At 46.2% G+C, this 15,040-nt stretch overlaps 1 protein-coding gene across 1 annotated transcript in view; it reads left to right on the top strand.

The window, feature by feature from the left end:
* Ttc39a (tetratricopeptide repeat domain 39A) overlaps positions 1–10,305 on the top strand; it is a 38,037-nt gene extending 27,732 nt beyond the window's left edge. Inside the window, exons 13-18 of the mRNA XM_032900385.1 lie at positions 4,817–4,908; positions 6,309–6,429; positions 7,861–7,972; positions 8,340–8,454; positions 9,123–9,239; positions 9,654–10,305. Coding sequence (XP_032756276.1) covers positions 4,817–4,908; positions 6,309–6,429; positions 7,861–7,972; positions 8,340–8,454; positions 9,123–9,239; positions 9,654–9,777 — 681 coding nt within the window. The 3' untranslated portion in view covers positions 9,778–10,305. The remainder of the gene's footprint in view (positions 1–4,816; positions 4,909–6,308; positions 6,430–7,860; positions 7,973–8,339; positions 8,455–9,122; positions 9,240–9,653) is intronic.
* The last annotated feature ends 4,735 nt before the right edge of the window (positions 10,306–15,040 follow it).

Genomic DNA, 15,040 nt, shown 5'->3' with positions numbered 1-15,040 from the left:
GGCAAAGAGCTGACCCCAGGGAGAAAGGCCTTGGATCCGAAGTGATTGTGGTCCACCTAATGTCCCTGGATGACTTGACGCATGAGTCACTGCTTGCTCCAGCCTGACTCCTGGCTGTACAGTGAGTGTCTATCAGGGTGGGGACAGGGAGGCCAAAGAGTGTTTTCACAGGCAAAAGCCCGGAGGGGCTCTAGAGGACAGGGAAGAAATAGCATCAGATGATCCTGTGGAGGAGTTTGGGGCAAGTCATGGGAAGCCTGAGAGGCTCTTTTTGCTTTATTATAACTGGGGCAGAAAGGGCCTGAATCCTTGTGCCTGCTGGACACTCCAAGTGCCAGGCCTTAGCCTCGGCCAGGATACAGAGGGACAAAGGGAAGACACTGAAGGCACATCCTGGAGAGAGATGAAGCACAGAAGATACAGTGTTTGATGTTGGCTATTCAGTGAAAAAAAAAAAAACCTCCCCAGTCAGGGACAACATTGGGGTACAGTCGAGGGTGTGCCGTGTGTCTTGAAGGAAGACTGGGCTGCAGTGGGCTGCAGGAGGGGGACCCCTTCTCTCTGGAGCAGGGCAATGGCTGGGATTAAAAGCTTATGCCACCACGTCCAGCTGTCACAGGGCTTTTAAAGACTTGTCCCACATCCTCCTGTGGCTTACGGATTTCCATCTGTCTCTATCCCCTTGTCCCATCCTATGACTTATGAACTATGTGTTCCCTTGACTATATGAGACTACATATTAACTATCTTTCATATGTGGTAGCTGTTATCCAGGAACTCACTTTTGTTTGTGTGCTAGAGCATGTATTTGGCACATGAGTGGATCTGTGAAGGAGGCATTGGCTTCCAGATGTCATTCTCTGTTCACCTTATTTTTTGTGGTGATGTCTCTTCATGGAACACAAACCTTGCCATTTCAGCTATGTAGGCTTGCCAGTGAACGCTAGGGATCTTCCCGTGTCTGCCCTGCTCCAACTCCTCCCTACTTGCCAGTCCCAAACTGGGGTTCCAGACACCTGCAAGGAAGCCTAGCTTTATGCATGTGCAGAAGATCTTAACTTGGGTTCTCATGCTTACGCAGTGAGCATTTTGCACACTGAGCCATTACCCAGTTTTTTTTTTTTCCTGGCTGGTTTTTATATCAACTTGATATAAGCTGGAGTCATCTGAGAGGAGGAACTTCAATCGAGAAAATACTTCTGCAAGATCAGGCTGTAGGCAAATTTTAAAAAGTTAGGGATTGGGGTTGGGGATTTAGCTCAGTGGTAGCAAGCACAAGGCCCTGGGTTTGGTCCTCAGCTCCGGGAAAAAAAAAAAAAGTTGGGGATTTGGGGATTGATGAGGAAGGGCCCAGCCCCTTGTGGGTGATATCACTGTGGGCTGGTGGTCCTGGGTTTTCTAAGAAAACAGACTGAAAAGGCCATGATGGGTAAGGCAGTAAGCAGCACCCCTCCATGGCCTCTGCATCAGCTCCTGCCCTCAGGTTACTGCCCTGCTTGAGTTCTTGCCCTTGCTGCTTTCTATCACTAATTGCTATATGGAACTGTGAGTGCAATAAACCCTTTCCTCCTCTGGTTGCTTCTGGTCATGATGGTTCACCACAGCAATAGAAACCCAAACTAAGGTAGTCTCTCACTTCAGCCCAGGCCTAGAATTTTTTTTTTTTTTCACCGCCCTACACTGGGCAGCCAAGAGCGGCGACCGGGAGATGCAGGCCTAGAATTTATTATGTAGCTTTGGCTGTCCTTAAACTTGAAGCCATTCTCCTGCCTTAAACTAACAATTGTAAGGATTACAGGTGAGAGGGCTCACCTCATGCTAAGATCGTTTAAAAATTATTTTTTAGGTCAGCACACAAAATTATTGGTTTTATTGTGACATTTCCACACATATATGAGAGTATACAGTGCACTTTATTTTCAGGCCCCTTCTTCCCAGTCCCCTCCTTTTCTCCAAAGTCTTCCTTTTTTTTCATGTCACATAGAGAACTGAATAGATATCTTTTTTTTTTTTTTTTTTCCGGAGCTGGGGACCGAACCCAGGGCCTTGCGCTCCCTAGGCAAGCGCTCTACCGCTGAGCTAAATCCCCAACCCCAATAGATATAATTCTATGTACATCATCCATCCATCCATCCATCCATCCCTGGTTTGCTTTCTGTTGCCATGATCTGTTAACACCATGACTACACTGGCTAATTTTAACTCAGCTTGACACAGGATAGGGTCATCATCAGAGAAAAGGGAGCCTCAGTTGAGAAAATGCCTCAAGGTCCGGCCACAGGCAAGACTGTGGGGGCATTTTCTTAACTAGTGATCAATGAGGGAGGGCCCAGACCATTGTGGGTAGTTCACCCTGGGAAGGTGATCCTAGGTTCTAAAAGAAAGCAGGCTGAGCAAGCCATAGGGAAGAAACCAGTAAGTGTCACTCCCCCATGACCTCTGCATCAGCCCCTGCCCTCTCTGCTTTTGATGATGAACTGTTACATGAAGTTGCTTTTGGTCACTGTGTTTCATCACAGCAACAGTAACCCTAAGATAAAATGGTACCAGGATAATGGGGTTTTGTTGTGATAGACCTAACCATGTTTTGAGGAGAATGAAAGGACTTTGGAATTGGGGGGCTAGAAAAGCCAATGAGTGTTCAAAGTGTGGTGAGCTGTACTGTGGAAGCTTGGAAGATTAAAATTTTGAGAGTAGTGCAGATGACGAAGGCCTGGTTTGTGAAGCTGTAGCAGGAAGTTACAGACTATCAAGGCTGTCTGCTATTTTGAGTTGAGATTCTGTGATTCTGGATAGCTGGGGTTGAAGAACCAGCCACGATTAGCAAGAGACCAGAACCTCTGAAGTAAAATCTTTGCTTTCCTGGGACAACTGATGCTGGAGCTAAGAAATTAGCAGCAATTAAGAAGAAAGCATTGCTGAGGTGAAGCATGGGAGGTGTTTCCTTGGAGTCAGCATGCAGAAGCTAGAGGCCGTCATTATTGTGCCTTGCACTCAAGTGGTGCTGGTTTTGAAGGCACGAAGGACTCATGAAACAAAGCCGGGGCTTGGCACTGTGAGATCAGGATAGACTGAGGTGCAGCCTCAGTGGTTAAAGCTACTTCTTTAGGTGCACACTCAGGAGTGGCACACTTGCTCTATTTTTGTTTGTGAGGAATGCCCGTACTGATTTCTATACTGGCCACCGGTGTACCGGGCCAGCAGGCTAGAAGGCTCCTCTTTGTTGCTGGTTTTCTTGAATGTAGTTTTGATCTGCGTTTCCCTTGTGGCTAAGGCTGTTGAACATTTCCCCAAATATTCATTGTATCGGTTTTGAAAACTTATGTATTGTTAATTTTTGTTTTTATGATTGTGGTGGGCATGTCAGTGTGTGTACACTCTGATCTTCCCTTTCACACTTTTGTGGGTTCCTGGATTGTTATGCTTATATAACAACCACTTTCCCTATCTACTTTGAGCTATCTAGATGATAGATGACCCCTTTTCCTTTTTTTTTTTTTTTTTTTTTGGAGATGGGGTCTCACTTAGCTCAGGCTGGCCTCAAACTTACAATGAAGCTAAGAATAAACTTCAACTCATGATCTACCTGCCCCGACTTCCCAGCTGCTGCAGTTACAGACTCTCCATGCCCAGATCCCAACTCATTTGCTGATTGGTTGCTAGACCTTTTATAGTCATTTAACAGACATGGTTTTTGACCTGGTTATTTTACACTAATTGGAGGCCCTACTGTCAGTTTTAAATTCTTAGTTTAAAAACCCAAATAAACTGAGTTTGTTTGGGGGCAGTGTTCTAATAAGAAAGATGTTCCTGGGTGTGGCGGATGTAGAGTCTGTCTCCATTGCTTATGAAATTGATTTTGAATTAGTGTATATGTACTCAGCCATATCTTTATTAAATTAATATCTCACAGGCATTCAATCGATAAAGCAAAGCTAGACGGGAGCTACTATCCCTGGAATTCAGTGCACCCTTGTCAGGGACAGGAGACCTATAGGTGGTGTGCAAGGGTGACACCGTGTTAAAGGTCCCGTGAGGGGATTGCATTACACACCCACAAAGACGGAGCTTAGCTGATTGAAGGGTAGGCCAGCCGAGGGTGCTCCAACATGGATGGTGCAGGCAAATATTCCCGGATGTCCTCATGATCTTTTTCTCCAGTTCTCTTTTGGCCACTGGCAGGCATTTTCTTTGGCAGAGCTGTCCTGGGAGGCAGCTGTTTCAAAACTTGGCCACTTGAGGGCAGCACTGAGGCAAACGCCTCAGCTCCTGTCTGTCTTGTGATACTTACGCTTATGGGGTGTGGTCACTCTGCAGTTGGAACAGGGCTCCCCACTTTTCCTGTCAGGTGGCCTAGGATCTAGCAGGCGAGGTCCTTGCAGACATTTTCTTTAAGGTGGATTGAGATGACGGTGCAAAGTGAGTGATGTAGGTCTATCACTGAGCCTTGCGAGGGTCCCCTGTTCACTGTTCTGAATCATCTGTGTCCCATGCATGTCCTACCTATCTACTTCCACTCCAAATCTTCCCACCTGCAGTCACTGCTTCCAGTAGCTCTCCTCATACTCACCCTGTCTGCACCGTCTCAGCAGCCCGCATGTTGCTCAGGTCTCTCTCGATGGGGCCAAGATGGAGAGGGAGGCTGCTTTGCAGGGACCTAACTCCCACCCCTAAGCTCCTCAGTTGCTTCAGCATCGTCCCTGGGGCTTAGTCATTATAAATCTCTATGGACCCACAGTGAGGGCTGAACTTCATGTGGCACTCACGGTGACTAGAAGGAGGGCTGCTTGTGCCTCACTGCTGCTGTCTCCCACAGGCCACCTATATCTACATGAAGGCTGCCTACCTCAGCATGTTTGGGAAGGAAGACTACAAGCCATTCGGGGACGATGAAGTGGAGTTGTTCAGGTGGGCCCCGCCACGGTGCTCCTGCTGTAGGTCTTACTGTGATAAAGCACCATGACCACGGACAAGTCCATCACAGCAGGGATGACGACGGGGGCCAGTGGGAAAGGGATGGGCATGGTAACAGCTGCAAATGCAAGGCAGAGAGCAAAACTGGAAGTGGGGGGTGCTATGCATGAACTCTCAGAGTTTGACCCCAAAGACCTACTTCCTCTAGCACAGTCATATTTCCTAAACCTGTCCCTAAAACAGCACCACCCACTAGCAGCCAAGTTCAAATCCTTGTAGGGGACATTTTTCATTTAAGCCACCAGACTCTGAGGTAAGAACTCTCCATCAGCTGAGTTTGCTAAAACCACAGAGAAGCACAGCCCAAGTCATTGAATCAAACCGATATTAAAGCCACTGCCCAGCTGGACAATTCTATTAAGAAAGGAATAACAAGCAGGCTAATTTTGCAACTGGAAAAGGTATTTGAAGACCCTGGAGTAGAACCTGGAACCAAATATCTTTTCATTATTTTTTTAAAATCACTTATTTGCCTTTGGTGAAGTCAAAAGGTTAGTGAGTCCAACCTGGAGTTGGAGGATGGTGTCTAGACCTCTCCTCCCATGTGGAGATGAGGCTGGCCAGCTTCATTAACAGGCCTTTGTTAGTGCGGAAAGACAGCACTTTATGTGCATAGTGCCTTCTGCTAGAGCAAACTGTGGCCCCAGCTCACAGAATTCTCCCAATCTTGAAAGCAGGTATACTTTTGAGATTAGAAAACAGACCCAGAAAGGTTCTGCAATGAACACACAGCAAGGAACCTGAGGTGGCCTCACCCATCCAGTTGTTTCCTGAGCCCACAGAGCTTGGGGTCTGAGATCCCAGCCACACCCAGTGGCCAGGCAGCTGGTAGTGGGTGAGGCTCCAGTCAAGGCATGCCCGGCTGTGTGTGAAACAGCTGAGGCGGCCACAGTTCAGGAAGCTGGAGTTAATTAAGGGTTTGAGCTGTTTGTGCAAGTCCCTCCTTTCTCTGGGTGTTGGTCATGCCTGTGAAACTGGGATTAGACTTTTGTGGGCCCTCCCAGGATGGCCTGGGTGTACAGGGGAGATAACTAGGAGGCAGGCCTAGAAGATACCTAGATACATTCTGCCAGCTCTGGAACCTTTGCTCAACCACCTTCGAAAGCAATCAGGTCATGCAGGAACTGTGAAATGAGCCATAAGAGGCTGGCTTGCACCTTGAAATACTTTTAAGAGTCAAGTTCCCTCATCATAAAGTGTGGAAACCGAGGTCTAGACAGGCAAAGACTGGAGACCTGTTCTCCCTACACTCTTGCTCTTTTGTTGCTGGGGACTTGGACATGTTAGGCAGGAGCTCTCCCACTGACCTGCATCCTCAACCCTTCTTTCTTCAGGGCTGTGCCAGGCTTGAAGCTCAAGATTGCTGGGAAATCTCTACCCACAGAGAAGTTTGCTATCCGGAAGTCCAGGCGCTACCTCTCCCCCAACCCCATCTCCTTGCCAATCCCTGCTCTGGTGGGTAGGAAGAGAGTCTCTGGGGCAGAAGGTGGATGAAGGGACTAGAAAGGGTTTCACAATTCACCTGGGCTGGGAGACCGCCAGCAGGTGCAGGTGGACCTCAAGGCCAGAAGAACAGCTCTTCTAGATACTAGATAACACCCCAGCCCCAAGCAGAGGGATCACCTGGCTGTCTTGTTCCTACAGTGACTGTTCTGTTGTCCCAGGGTTCTAATTGCTATTTGCATAGTCATCCTTATTAGATCAACCTTTTCTGAAGTGAGGTTGAGGTCTCTGGCCATATTATGTTTGACTTTGAACAAAACCTTCATGGTAGGTGTAAAGCAGGTCAGTAATAACTTGAACAGCTTAGAAAGATGAAGTAAAAAACTTGAATTCAGGGATGTAAAGGCTCCAGAGCCTAAATCCAGGACCACTGTTAGGCTAATTCCATGAATCACTGGAGCTGGGATCAGATAAGTTGAGTCCAGAAAAGTAGGTTCTGCTCTGCTCTGATTGCTGGGTAAACATTCCTGTTCAGTAGTGTGTAACCTTAGGGGTCCTTCTACCTCCTGTAAAGTCAGGTCTTTACAGTATTTTACAGACTGAGTGTGGCGGTGCATGTCTGTAATCCCAGCATGTGGAAGGTAGAGGCAAGGGGGTTATCGTCAAGCTACACAGTGATACAAGAGACCCTGTTTCCAAAAGAAAATTAGCTTCAGATGTATAATAAAGTTACTGCTATCAGAATGGGGGTGGGGTACTGTGGCAAGGGTCGAAGGACAGGCAGGCTATGTACTTCTGGTTCTAGAATCGTTGTAGCCGTTATTCTATCTTGAGACCACAGAGCGACTTAAGGAACACTGACCTGAATCTACTGTGTAACAAGAGCCCTAACATCTTTAGGGCTCTATAGAAACTGCATTCCGTATCCATTACCTAAGTGATAGTTTAGGAAATGGGACTCAGCTACTAAGTTATTGAAAGTGAAAATTTAATGAATTTCCTGCCGATCAAGATGTTTCCTAACTTTGATGAGGCTGCTGTCCTCGAGCTGCTGTTGAGGAAAGGGACAGTCTTAGGCGCCACTGTCCTGAGATGCTTAGTAGCAACCTCCAACAAGGGAGGCCCTGCCAGCTGGAGCAGGAGGGTCCCCTGAGCAGTGTTGGTCATGGTCTCGTCCTCAGGGAAGGAGTCTGGATGGAGAGAGGGTATGATAGTATTCATGCAAGGTACAGTAGGGAAGTAGCTGAAACCTATTGGCAGTGGACCCCCTAAACCCTTTTAGAATCCCTTGTAAGGCTGCTTCCACAATGCCCTCAATCCTACAATTTTATAGGCTAGGAGGGGGCCAAGACCTTTTGAACGGAGCTGCCTGTTTTACAGATGGGAAAACTGAGGCCCTGCTGAGGCAGAGACCTAGGACTGACTTGCCCCTCCCACTCTCAGGAGATGATGTACATCTGGAACGGCTATGCTGTGATTGGGAAGCAGCGGAAGCTCACTGATGGGATGCTGGCAGTCATCACCAAAGCTGAAGAGATGCTGGCCATGGGCCCAGGTGATTACCTCAGGCTCCTGACCCTGACAGGCTAGGTCAGGTCTTTAGAGATCAAGGTTCCTCTGCCAAAAATGTCCTCCTCATCCCGCTCTCCTACTAACCAGCCTTTTTAGAAGACCAGTGTTAGGTCTTCTAAGCAAGTGTCCCCTGTCTTCTTGTCCAGGGCCTTCTCTTGAGCTTCCTCCAATCACTCCTAATTCACTCTGGAGCCATTATCTCAATTTCTGTCTTTTCTTCTCAGATGTGAGTCCCCTGAGGTGAATCCTGTCTTGATTCACTTGTGTCCTGGGTTCCACAGAGGGGCTCCCTGAGTAACTGTTGCAGAAGTGAGCAAGCCTACCTTGTTCTCCCACACCTCTATTCTCAGAGAATGAGTACTCAGCAGATGACGACTGCCTGGTCAAATTGCTGAAAGGCCTATGTCTGAAATACCTGGGCCGAATCCAAGAGGCAGAGGAGAATTTCAGGAGCATTTCTGCAAAGTAAGTGCTTCTGGCTGCTCCATCTTCCTACTCCAACTCATTCTCCATCCATGTGCTGATGTCTCCTCTGTGCCAGGATAAGATATCAGGAAAGGCTATCAGAGAGACACCTAATTTGGATGTTTATGGCTTATGGTTTTAATCTTAGCACTTGGGAGGCAGAGGCAGAAATATTTCTAAGACTTTGAGATCAAGACATATAAACACAAATTAATAAATTAATTTGGAAGTTTAGCCGGTAGACAAAAACAAAGGGGAAAGTTTTAAGTGGAGTGTGCCTGGGCTCAGGATACACACCAGAAGCTGGTGTCAACAGTGAGGACCTCCCCTGCCTAGAAGGCTAGAGAAAGGCCAGGCTAAGAAGGGCCTTGTCTTTACAGGGATAAGCTGTCCTGCAGATGGTCGGGAAAGGACATGGCAAGGAAGATGGTGTTGTTTGTCTCTAGGACAGAATGGGGCAAGGGTCAGAGATACCCAGATAGGGAACAGGCTTCCAGTTTAATAGACCAACCTTGAGAAAAAGCGGTTGAGACTGAAACAGGGGGGTGAGCTAAGTCAGCCTGAAGGCTCTGGAGACGGTCCCAGCTTTTCTAAGGCAAGGAGCTGAAGTTCTGAGAAAGCTGTGGAGAGAACCTGAAGGGTGGGCCATGTCTGCTTCTGTTTTGCAGTGAAAAGAAAATTAAATATGACCATTACTTGATTCCAAATGCTCTACTGGAGCTGGCCCTGCTATTTATGGAGCAAAGCAGAAATGAAGAGGCCATCAAACTCCTAGACTCTGCAAAGTAAGGCTTGGTCAATCCTCATGTTTCCTATCTGTGCTCCCTGCGAACTGAGGTGCCCAGGTAACAGTGAGGCTGCCAGTGTTCTGGGAACAGTTCTGACATGTTACAACAGAGTTTTCCCCTCCGTTTACAAATAATTGGCTGAATTCTTGAGACAGGAAGTGAACTACGAATGGCCCGCCCTAAGCCAGCTGTAGAGCTGGTATAAAGACCTAAGTCCCCAACAGGACCAAGAGTGGTAAGAGTAACCCCTTCCATTGGGCAGAGCTCAACTTAGTCTTGAATCCTTGGAAACTAGAGTTTGAGTTGTCTGTGAATGGGGATGCGTCTCACATAGCTCAGATGGGGAACTGAAATATGACACACCTCCCAGAGGAGCCCAGCCTCACCTGTCTGATCCTTTTCTCCCCTTAGGCAAAACTACAAGAACTACTCCATGGAGTCAAGGACACATTTTCGAATCCAGGCAGCCACACTGCAGGCCAGATCTTCCCTAGGAGACGGCAGCAGATCCCCAGTCTCATCAGTGTCCCTGTAGCTTTCTGCAGCACTCTTGGGCTGGACAGAGCTCCTGGAAACATTTCAAAAGATCACCTCCCCTACCCTGCCCTTCCTTGGGGTCCACCTGGTGCTCCAGTGGGATTGCACAAGAATGTCTGTGCAGAAGCAAAGACAGCCTTTTTACCAGTGTGGCCAAAGCCTTCACACATACGGGTACCTGTTTTACACTGTGATGTTTAAGAGAATGTATGAACAGTTTACATTTCTTTAGAATACATTGATGGGATTATAGTTGGTGTTTAAAAAAAACCTACCCCCCCCAAAACAAACAAAACCCTCTAACTGCCTGTTAATCTGTTTACTTCCTGATCTGGAAATAATTTCCCTATTTGTTATCCAAGGCCAAACTGCTTTTCAAACCTCAGCTTTTGATAGGAGTTCCTAGCATCTGAGACTTTGGCTTCAAAGTTCTACATTGCAAATTCCAGGACAGCCAGAACTACACAATGAGACACTGGGTCTAAAAAAAATAAAACAAAACAAAACAAGTTGCTAACATTTAAAATTTGAGTTTTCATATAAATTTGTCTTCTAATTGAAAAAAAAAAGGCATGAGCTTCTGATTCTCAAGGCCAGTCTTGGAGTCTGAAGCCAGATGAGGTGCTTAATTGAAAGCCTTAACACAAGACAACAGGAGGCTACTCTACAACCTGTTAGCTTTCTATAATGTCAGTCAAAACAAACACTCTATCATGATCCTTTTTCTCACTTAAAGCTTTTTCTTTCTTCAGAACTACACAAAAGAACCCTTTCTACAGACAAACCCTTTACAAGTATGTTTTTTTTCCAAAGCCTGGATACTATGCCAAGGCAGCACTGGTCACATGACACTAACACATGGTTGGTAAAACTGCAGCTTACAAGACTGCTTTTGCTTCTCTTTTAAACTGTGCTGCTGCCGCCGATTTCCTGGTGACTTCATTTAACTAGCCTATTTTTACCTCAATTGCCCTGGTTGTAGTCTGGCTAATGACAGTTCAGTGGGTTAGGCTTCTTGGACTCCACCTGTAGCTTCTGAGATAGTCTGGAAAGAGAACACTGGGCTTCTTACTCCTATCCTATCCTGTCCTAGGCTCCTTCATTTCCTGAGCCATTCTAGGCTCCTCTTCTCTAGTACAGACTTTTACAGCACCTCTTCCCTGTAGGAGACTGGGACAGCTGGTAAGCCCAGAGGGCAAGTGTGCCTCACTTAAAGTCCAAATCTTGTGCAACAAATGGACCAGCTGGCAGGGGAGCAGCAACTGTGTCAGATCTGCATGGGCCGTTGGCTATGTTGTCTAGCTCAGACGCTCCCTGATCTGCAGGCTGGTTGGCAGTATGCTGGTCCCTATCAGCTCTCACACATCTTGGCAGGTTTCCCAATTTCCTTATCTCTCAAGTCAGAGCAGGAGTGTTTCCAAGACAGTTGTTACATGAACAGCAAAACTTAAAAAAAACTAGGCCCCCGTAAGAGATTCCCAATAAGAATGACATGAGGAGAAGCCTTCAGAAAGTCTCAGCAGGCTGGGACCATTGAGCAAAGCGATCAAACCCATTTAATTTAGAACTCTTTAATTCTAAGATGATGGGGAACCAACAATCTCCTGTTTTACTGCAAATACACAGCCTTCCAGAGTACCTTCCAGAGTACCTCTTCAACAACCATTTCCTGATGTCCTCATAGCAGGTAAATGAAAAGGCTGGATTCTGAAATCCAATCATAAATGGGAACATCTGATACTTCTGTCAGCTTCTGCTTTCCAAGCTTAAAAGGTATTTTTCTGCTAAGGTTAGCACAGGTAAACCTACAACCAACCAACTTCATTTGGAAACTTGAAAATCCATTCCTAAATGAGCAACTATAATTGTTTCCACTGCATAAAGGCAGTTGGTAACTAGAGGCATACAGTTGCCAGTAGACAGACTGATAGGCAGATAGCATAGCTAACACCTTGCAAATGGCCAGGATGGGCTGTTTTCTTCCATAGTAAGGGTCATTTAACAATTGTAGATATCTAGCTGGACATGCTGACACATGCCTAAATTCTCAGTGCTCAAGTAGTACAGGTAGGAAGGTTAGGAATTTCTACTGGGCAGTGGTGGCATAATCCTAGCATTCAGGAGTTCAAGGCTAACCTAGTCTACAGAGTTCCAGGACACCCAGGGCTACACAGAGAAACCCTGCCTTGAAGAAACAAGTGATAAAACAATAAAGGAAATCTGCTACACTGCTACATACTGAATTCAAAGTCAGCACGGGCTGAGACCCTGTGTCAACAAATCATTGAAACAAAGGGAACACCTATGTTCTATGGAAAAAACAACTAGTAATAAATGCTCACATCTGCTAGTTGTTACCAAACTAGTTGTAATCCTAAGTGAGGGACTGAATGTTTTAAAGATGTAAAAACACAGGCTAAGCTTGCCTAACAGATCACATACCCATTATGGATCACAAATATTCAACTACTTGAAGCTGAAGCTGAATTCTAAAGCCCATTCTCGGCTAAATTGTTAACTGACTTAAGTTTCATGCCAGACTTACACTGAATCTTGTGGCATCATTAAAGATGGAAGAGATACCCACCAATTCCACCTTTGAAAATATCTGTAACATGGGTCCCTATTCTGCATGCTACCATGGGATACTGAGAGGATCTAAATTCAACAAATCTAAAAGAAAATAAATCATTTGAACAAAACCAACACTTAACAAAAGTGGGGCTGAGAAGGTGGCTCATGAGTAAACAAACTTGCTGACAAGCATGAGGACCTAAACCCAGATCCCAGTCGTCCATGTTTAAAAAAAAGGGGGGGAAAGCAAGCAAGCTAGATGGAAAAGCGCACCCAGTCCAGCACTGTGGAAGCAGAGACAGGTGGATATGCGTGCACACACACTCACGCACGCACGCACGCGCGCGCGCGCACACACACACACACACACACACACACAATTCCTTAGAGCTGTCTGGGATGCTGGGAACTCAAGTGCGCTGCCATGCCCAGTGAATGCTGGGAACTTGAGAAAGTACATGCTCTTAACAGCTGAGCTATCTCTCCAGGCCCCAATTACAACTGCCTTTAGTCGTGATGGCTCATGCCTACAATCTCAGCATTTGGGAGACCAAAACACGCTAGATAGCTCTGGAGTACAAAGCCCATCTTGGGTTTCAGAACACCAATTTTTGCTTTTAGATTTTTGAGACTGGATCTCACTATGTAGCAGCTGTGGCTGGCTTCAAACTCAGATCCTGTGAGAACTCACATGAAAGTTGTGGACCAGCAGGCCCAGACTGTTTTACAGATACAACTACCACCTGCTCATTGGGCACCCCCTGTTTTAGTTGTTAAAACACACAGGTAATGCCTGCTCAAGCAGCTCAAATGATCCATTAGCTAGACTCTTAAGAAAAAGAAGGCTCTGGGGGTCCACAAGATGGTTCAGTATTTGACACGCAGGCCTGACCACCTGAGTTTGATCCCTGGGATCCACAAGTGAAAGAACTAATTCCAATAATTATTACTCTACATGCCTGCCAAGTGCTTCATACTATTGACAATGATAACAGTAAACAAGTCCCAGCAGTTCCCACAGAGGAGGCAGGCTTTGGTATGATTAAATTAGGCCATCTCTAGTGCTGCCATTAAGGCCACTGGTTTTTGGGTTTGCTCCTGCATTAGGCGTTCTGTTCAAGTGGCTTCTTTACATGACAGGATATATGACAGGCACTTCAGGCCTCCTGTCCTAGCAGCACAAAGGACCCTAGTCTGCAAAATGCAGAGTAGGGACAAGTTTGGCCTGGCTCAGCATCTATCACTTAGGCAACAAGTTCAAAAGTTTAAGTCTCAGACTATTATTAGCATCTTTTGTGAACTTGTTAAGGACATTCTCAGACCTAGAAGCTGTATGCCAAGAGTCCCAAAGTCTTCCAGATGAATCTGATGCACTCAAGTTCCTGAAGCACTGGCTAGAGACTGGGCTCACTGGGGAGGTAGCAATTCAACCGATTTGCTGCTGTTCTTCCTCTCTGCCTCTCAGCTCCTTCTGAGACTGGGTCTCCTTGTGCGGTGTTGGCTGGCCTAGATCCACCTGCCTTTGGTTTCCTTGTGCTTAGCTTCCAACTGTTCATCAGACCTCCCTCCTCACCAGACATGGTCAGATTTCTCTTTTCCTTTACAAAACAAGTATACTTCTACGGGAGCTCATTCTGATAAGGAAGTAAAGAACAGTCAGAGTAAAAATAAGTGTGTGGTGTTTAGTTCAGAGGAAAGCTAGAGGGAAGGCACATAATGTAAAAGGCTGAGGCCCTTTACCAGGTACAAAGGCTAGACGGCAGTCCTATGAAGACAGCCACTTCATCCCAGTTTGGATTTATTTTCAGCCAAACAGGAAGCTATTAATTTTAAGCTGGAGAATGACATCATTCAATTGATTTATAGCATTTTAGCTACTATGTCAAGAATGGATTATCTGGGGTTAAAAATGGCCAACATTTGTTTCTGGCTTGTCTAAAACACTACCAAAATACTGTACCTTCCTCACCAGAACTAGACCTAGAAGAAATTAATGCTGTTTCAATATGCTAAGTAAACAATGATCGCCTGGTTCATTTGGTAAGAATTCATAGTCATGTAGAAGTAGGGAATCAACAGTGCAAAGTTATCCTTGGACCCTACATACGTTATGGCACCCACACACACACACACACACACACACCACACACACACACACACACACACACACACACACACACACACACACACACACACACACACACACACACAGGGCGGGGGGGGGGAGAAAGAGAGAAGGAGAATGTGTGTGAAATGTGGAGCAGAGAGCAGGCACAAGGAGAGAAAGTTGCTGATGTTCCAGACTGAGGACCTAAAGCCAAACTAGATCCAGAGGAAATGAAGTTTAAAGATATACAAGGATGCTATCATCCTCCAAATGGAACCTCTTCAACACCCCAGGTTGCTCTTTGACCTTCCTGTATACACACATGTATGTAGCACACACAAAACAAAACTAAAGCAGCAGGGAAGACAACACAGAACACATGGCAAGAATCCTATGTAGCCTTGACTATGGCGTCAGTCACAAATAACTGACAAGCCTCCAACACTCTTTTTTTTTTTTTTTTTTTGTTTTTTTTTTTGGAGCTGGGGACCGAACCCAGGGCCTTGCGCTTCCTAAGCAAGCGCTCTACCACTGAGCTAAATCCCCAACCCGCCTCCAACACTCTTAATTGCAATCAGCT

Source organism: Rattus rattus, chromosome 1, assembly GCF_011064425.1.
Source record: "Rattus rattus isolate New Zealand chromosome 1, Rrattus_CSIRO_v1, whole genome shotgun sequence".
Classification (NCBI taxonomy): Eukaryota; Metazoa; Chordata; class Mammalia; order Rodentia; family Muridae; genus Rattus; species Rattus rattus.
Note: the sequence above shows the minus strand (reverse complement) of the source record. Positions and strands in the feature narration are given on the sequence as shown.